Source organism: Prosopis cineraria, unplaced genomic scaffold (assembly GCF_029017545.1).
Source record: "Prosopis cineraria cultivar Desert tree isolate PC_DT_omini unplaced genomic scaffold, ASM2901754v1 PC8, whole genome shotgun sequence".
Classification (NCBI taxonomy): domain Eukaryota; kingdom Viridiplantae; phylum Streptophyta; class Magnoliopsida; order Fabales; family Fabaceae; genus Prosopis; species Prosopis cineraria.
This window is the reverse complement of record NW_026555339.1, coordinates 969,952-977,013: the sequence shown is the minus strand read 5'-3', so window position 1 is coordinate 977,013 and position 7,062 is coordinate 969,952. Positions and strand designations below refer to the sequence as shown.

Below are 7,062 nucleotides of genomic sequence, written 5' to 3'. Positions count from 1 at the left end.
TTCAAAAAGTCGCCCGTTGCCAAATTGCCCCATATTCCCTCCCGTTTTCCGCACTCGCAAGCCTAGGGTTTTCATTCTGCTTCCCCCATTTCAAATTTCGGTCTTCCTTTGACTCCCCAGCTTGTTGCTTTACAAGATTAGAACTCTATCAGAGGCTCAGAGCTTCAAGTTGGTTGGAGTATTGCCCCTTCAGAAGGGTACTGAAGTCCGTATTTTCTTCTCGCCATAGTTAAGATGATCCCAACTCCATTGATCCCTCCCGAAAATCCCAACACCGTCCACTTACCGCCTCATTATTCCATGCTTAAAGAATCAGTTGATCATTTCATAACTAAATACAGGAATGGCGTCACTGATTTCTGCGATTTCAGTTCCATATTTTCTCGATTGTTGCAGAACATGCCCGACCCGCCTTTGGAAATCGTCTGGTTTTATTCGGCCCTTGGGTTTCATACTACCAAATTAGCAGTTCGGAGAGAATCTTCGGCAAGAGCAGCATTAGCCAAAGATTTATTCCAGCTGCTGGTCTCCTGTTCGGATTATTGTGGTTCGATGAAAAGGATTGCTATTCTAGCTCCTTTTGTCTTTGAGTTGCATCGTTTGGTGCTCGAGGAGACAGACTTGAAGAGCGATGTCCAGAGCTTATTGGAAGGACTGATTAGTTATTGTAGCATTTTCTGTGGCAAGGAGCTTCAAGAAGACAGCGATGGGATGACTAGTCTGGACCCTAGTTTCCTGGATGTAATACCCGTGTGGGTAGTTGATCAATCTGGGGTTCGGGATCACTCGAAAGAATTTTTCCCCATTATCAGCGACCAACTTTGCAAGGGAATTAAATCGGGATGTGATATTGGGTTCTTAGCCGGAATCGTGATGTGTGAAGCTCTCTTGTTGAATTTGTGCCTGAAGTTCGAAACGGGGATTGCGAAAGCGGAGCAGGAGAAGAAATTGTACGGTACAGCAGTTCAGACCATCACCGGGTTTCGCAATTTTTATTTTTTGGGTGAGAAACTCGTTCCTCCATACGAAAATTGAAATTGAAACGCTATAACTTGCGCTCTTTTTAACTTGTAATTTAATTCAGTCACGTTATTTCATTACTTGAGAGTCTGGATTTTTGGGTCTTAGGGAGCTGATCCTTCGATGAAATGCACGTTTTTTCGTTTAGTTATATTGGTATTCTAATCCTCAAGGCTGTTTTGGTATTCTAATGACTGCGTACTATGCATGTATCCCCGTTGGTTTTGTTTTGTTTGTTTGTTTTTTTTCAACTTATCTTTTGTTGAACTTATTGAGCATCCTGGGGTGATCCTATTCTAGTTTCATGTTTGCAGCTCCTGAATTCTTATTGTTATTATTATTTTTTGGTATCAGATACCCTTTCCAGGATGATGCTGGAGCCAGTTTTGCCAGTGGTAAACTTACTGGTCAGTATGATGTCTTATTTTAGTTTTCCTTGGTGATACTTTGCAGTTTGGAATTATTGGGTTTTACATTTAGGCAAAGCACGTACTTCCCCCGCGGGTGATGTCTGGGTCACAAAGCTTAAGGCGCCATAACATTAGCCTTGAATAATTTCAAGATCTCGCAAGAGAATTGAGGAGACTTCTATGCCTTTGCGCATGAGGCATAAGTTTAATAGATGCCAGGGCCACTGCCCCCTCGCTGGCAGGCTGAAACATATTTTACGGATGAGAATATGAATGGAGTGAGCTATTGTGTAGCATATTGTTCACGTCAGTTTACCTTAAGTTATATTCTTCATTTGATATTTGAGGTAAGGCAAAATTAGTAAGTAGTTTAGATTTAGTAGTTTTAAAACTTAAATGTATCAAACCTTTTCCATTAAGATGATTTAGTTTACTGCTTCTTCATAAACAAATACTGACATGTGATTTTCAGTATGTTACCCTTGAAAAGGATTGGTGGATTAGCTATTTATGGTGTTTATTAGCCCGTCTTCTTGAACAATTAAATTAAGAGTTTAGTTATATAAAATGAATTATGTCCTTACCGATATATACTTAAACATAGAGATATATAGGATGGATATAATATTATTTGGTTCAACAACTAATTACTTCATTTACTATATAGGGTTCTGGAAATGAAGCTCTTCTTAAAGAAGTCCTATTCAATGCTGTTATGATGGTAGAGTACTCCTTTACTAACCCTCAAGCAAGAGTTCCACCATGTCCCAAAAGCTTGAAAGATCTCGCTTTAACGTGGTTGTTTGTCACTGACTTGGCAATCCAATCTGCTAGGTATGAGAAACGACTCTTGTTGTGATGGAGCAAAGGGTTCCTTAAATTATTGGCTGATGGTCTCATGATCTGGTTGATCACAGGGACAAAGGCGATCAAGATAAAGCTATTTCTTATTTAAATGGCTTCTCTAGATCATGCATACCTATTCAATTGATTAACTGGGTTACTAGTCAGGGTAGTGTTGGCGGAATGATTGGCCGACCAAATGTTTCCACTCCTATAGCTCTTATAAGTGAGTTCTTGGAAAATATTCAGAAACTCTCGCAAATTTTGTCTCTTAGGCTGTTACTTTTGCAGCTTCAAATGGCTGTTATAAGTATCTATTTCAGTGAATGTGGCTCCATTTTGAAATCCATTTTGTCGCATTGTCATTGCCTTGGCGATTGGACTCATAGCAGTTAACTGAGACAAGCTTCCCATCTTTGTGGTTTTTCTTTGTTCTTTGTTGTCTGTAAGAATTTTTCTTCTTCAAATGTCTAACACATGGTTTAACAATCAGAGTGGCTTCTAGTCGTTGAGGATCAAGGATTGACCATCTTCGATGGGGATACTGCCAAGCTACGTGCAAAAGCTGAGTATTTTACATCAAGAACTGAGTACGGTCTCCAAATCATAAAAAATTCCTGTTACAATGCGGGTAAGAATCTCTTTCTATACTCTCGTCGCAGAGGGACAGAGGAAGATAAAGTTGACGCCTGCGATATAGAGATGGCTGATCCTATGGACGCCATGGTTTTGTCTTCGGACGATAGAGTGAATAATAGCAGCACTGATGGAACAAGAAAACGCAAAGAAGGTATTGTGGATGAGACTAAACCACAGGTAAAGTTTATGAGGTGCCAGTTTCAGGAGAACTCAATGAGGGAAAGCTCAATTGTATTCCCTCAGCAGTGAGCTGGATGTTTCGGTCTCGCTCAGTTTCCTAAGTAACGGGCGGGGCAGCAACCATACGAAGATGCCAGGCAGGTCAGTCATTTTGCGCTAGTAAACCGGAAACACATTGAGAAGCTGGTCCTTTGATAGGAACCTAGCGTGTTTTGGAAGCTAGTTTAGGGAGAGCTTTCTTCATGGTTGGAATTTGTAGTTCAATCTCGAAGAGTTGGCTTATGGGGTAACGGGTAACCGTAGCTGTCATCGCCTGCTTCTCTTATTCTTTATGTTTCTAAATTAGTCATGAAAAGAAGCCCTGTGAACCTTTGATGTGCATGCAAGAAGTTACACGCACACGCACTCTATTTCCAAGGGAAGACTAGTGTCTTCTCAAATAATACCGAACCAGGATCTGTCATTTGATTTCCCCCGTTGACGCATCTATCTTATTATTATTATTTTTATGAAGGACTGACTATATTAAAACTTAGAGACTTGAAGTGTGTGGTTATTATGAATGCTAACAAACACAACCACTTAAAGTTTGGAATTCATCATTTAGTTAGCTCAAGTGGTAACTGGGAAGCATGCATGAGTGTTGGTAGGTTTAAACTCTTGTAATAAAAAATAGATATACATAATTATGATAATATTTTTCTATTTTAAAAATATATGTTTATTTTATACACATAACATGAACATGTGCGAAAATTTACCAGTGTCTCGGGGATAAAAGAATAATTTACCACTTGTAAGTTTAATAAACTATTATGATCACCGACTTGATACGGAACCAGATCGATAAAACAAGCTTAGCTAGCTTAGGCTAAATGTTACGAAGTTAAGAACGAATAGTACGATAGCACTACTTTAAAACGCTCGATAATTAAAGCACCTTTTGTCGAATTATCACTGAAAGTAGATTCCTATTAGTAGATTTCTATTAGCACTGTACACCTGCAATATCCAACTATGCAGGGCAAATTATGTGATTTGTCTTCAGTTAGACTTGATTCACAAAAGCATTTATGATCCAGAAATGTTTCCTCATATTTCATCGCTCAAGCCTTCCATGGCTGCTCTCTATTCCTCCTTCATTTCGACTAGCCTTTCTTTTATGATCCAGTTCAGCGTACATTTCCTCAATCATGGGTTTCCATAGCCGAACACGAGCATTTATGAACCAGTTAGACACCTGTTCACATAGAAACCAGAAAATCGGATCATAAAAAGGCACCATCACGATTAAGACAGTTTGCTCAATGATCGAGTTTCGGTCCAGCAAGCACGTACCTGGCTTCTCGTCAACCCAGTTCTTAGTGCAAGTAAATGCTTCTCTGAATCTTTAGGATACCTGGAAATCCATCAATCATATCTTATAGAAATATATTTGACAAATTGGAGTTTAATATTTGTGGGGTTCATAAATAATATATCTTATAGTAACAAAACTCACGGATGGAGAAAGTTCTGAAACATCCAGGCACGTAAGACTGAGACAGAGTTTTCTGGCAAGCCCCTTTGCGGCCTCCATAATTGATGATCTTTTCGTTTCAACTGTTGGAGAGCCAATTGCTTATGGATGAGTGAAGTTTCAACAGATCTTTCATTGTCCACTGTGCATAAATTGTCAAAATCTGGCCCCATGGAAAGAATGCAATTGCTAATCCTCTCTCGCAAGTTCTTGTATAGGATAGAGATTGTTTGAAGAGCAAAATGCGCATGAACGCGTGGGTCCAGCTCTGTAGCAGCATGGAATGCAGACACGACAGTATGAATCTCATCCAAACATTGATTATATCGGTTGTCCACCTGAGTCAAAAGAAGATGAGCTCATTTGAATCATTTTCCATCCATCAATTATTGAAACATGAAAAAAAAAAATGAACATAATTACATCTCTGAATCAACCAGGACAATAATCGCCACCACGACAAGTGAGATAAGGATGTACGATTCATACCAGTTCTAATAGTGTCAGCAGCTGGGATTTCTTGGATTCAGCTGCATGTCTTTGCAATGGAGCTTCCATGTGGAATTTGAACATAGAACTTGCTTCTGAATATCTTACCTGCTCAAGATTCTCGAGTGAAAATCTTGCAAGTTGAGCGAGTATCTCCTGAACTCCAGTAAGATATCTTGATCCCGACATTGCTTGTGAAAAATGAAAGTGTCTGTTTGAGTTCAAACTCATGGCAAGCTCCCTGTTGCTGCAAGAGGGATGTTCCAAGCCTGACCTTGTTTTATTGAAGCAACGGGTGACTTCATCAGAACAACTCACCTCTGATAACTGGCCTGTGGCTGGAGATGTTGCAAGACTTAGTACAGGCTCATTACTAAACTTAGGTGAAACATAAGCATGGCTGCTCAAGTTTGTAACATTTGATGAGGCCCACCCATTTGAATCCAAGTTTCCATCAGGCATATGATTGTTGCAGCCATGGTCTCGGGAAGTTAAATGCAAATGGTTTGGAATATACGACCAATTGTCTAACACAAAAGGTCCCAATGAGTCCAATGAACTGAATGAAGGAGACAAACCTTGTGGTTTCTCTAAATTTTCTTGAAGACCAATTCTAGCAGCAAGAATACCAGCAAGTGAAGCAGGGGTAACTGGTGTTCCTCCAGCTGTTTGCTCTTGAAACTCGCTGTTATTCATGGGACATGAAGTTCCATGTGATGCATATCCAAAAATGTTCTTTCCTTGCGATGAAGCAAGTATATCAGAATCAATACTTTGAGGATTTATCAGGTGCGCATTCACATTACTTACAGATGCACCATGCACTTCAGAACCAGAAAGCATTGATATTCCATCTGTGATACGGGTTTGGCCATTGAGGTTTAATGAATAACACTGAATGAGTGAGTTGGGCGTCGCATTTTGTGGAGTTTCATTTATGACACTTGAATCCCGGCCACCTATCTCCTCAGGAGCACTCAACATTCCTTTTTGCATCCACATAATGATTAAGGGATCTACTCTAGGTTGATAGGAGGAAAAAAATCTCGATATCTTTCTTCCTTTCAAGAACTCTCTTTGTTCATTTATCGGCTATATATCAAAGCCGCATCGAAGCTACATAACAGGAAAATAAAACCAGGGAATAATAAGCGAGATGAATAGACGATTCTATGACTTCCTAATTGATGAATCCTGGCCCCAAATTTTAAGTTCTACAGTAGACAATACATCAAAAGTTAAAAATTTGACATCAGATTGCTTTCAGACTCCTCTCAAGTATAATGTATCAACTGGACGCTTAAAATTTAACAAACTTACTTTACGCTGCAAATGGTGTCCTCATCCACCAGAAAGCAAGGTAAGTCACTGTATTACTTGAAGAACCGGAGACGGTCCGAATATTTGACAGCTGATAGCCCGTATACGTACTTGTCCACCGGTTATCTGGAGAGCAAGGGAAGGGGGGAAAAAAGCTCTGCGTAAGGTCCAATTGTTACATACGATAGCCAAAAGCAGAAATGCACGAGAGATCAGAAGCAGGTTGTTGTGTATGATCAAAACAAGGAAAGAGGCCAACGAGGAACCAGTAGCTCCCAGCTTACCTTGCTCGAAGTTGAAACCTTAAACCATGCCGGAAACCCAAAAAATGAGGCGGTATACTTCTGCTCCTTATGGCCCCATTCTTGTCTTCTTCTCTCAACAGTTTGCACTCACACTTAAAACATACATATACGATGGAAGAAGAAGAAAAAGGAGGCTATGCGCGCATGTTTGAATGGTGAGGGACAAAAGTGGCTCATTAATAGAGGCAGAGGGAGGAAGAAGCTCTGCCGCAGAGAAAAGAGAGAGAGAAAGGACGTTAGGGGCACTCATTTCTGAAGCAGGCTTTGAGGGGCCCATTTCTTGCCCCTCGCTCTGATCTCTTTTGTCCTCCTCGCTCACCCCATCTTATTATCTGCT

The 7,062-nt window shown here is 40.2% G+C and overlaps 2 protein-coding genes across 2 annotated transcripts; one reads left to right on the top strand and one right to left on the bottom strand.

The window, feature by feature from the left end:
* On the top strand, positions 1–3,564 carry LOC129318451 (uncharacterized). Its single transcript, XM_054963215.1, has 5 exons — positions 1–1,003; positions 1,375–1,427; positions 2,098–2,264; positions 2,348–2,499; positions 2,767–3,564. The coding sequence occupies exons 1-5, from the start codon at positions 235–237 to the stop codon at positions 3,159–3,161; spliced, it is 1,536 nt and encodes a 511-aa protein (XP_054819190.1). The 5' UTR covers positions 1–234; the 3' UTR covers positions 3,162–3,564.
* A 459-nt stretch (positions 3,565–4,023) lies between these two features.
* On the bottom strand, positions 4,024–7,062 carry LOC129318985 (homeobox protein ATH1). The gene is made up of 6 exons (XM_054964013.1): positions 6,705–7,062; positions 6,421–6,546; positions 5,101–6,216; positions 4,594–4,949; positions 4,431–4,491; positions 4,024–4,332 (listed from the first exon to the last, which is right to left on the bottom strand). Exons 3-6 carry the CDS (start codon positions 6,100–6,102, stop codon positions 4,192–4,194), a joined length of 1,560 nt encoding a protein of 519 aa, XP_054819988.1. The 5' UTR covers positions 6,103–6,216; positions 6,421–6,546; positions 6,705–7,062; the 3' UTR covers positions 4,024–4,191.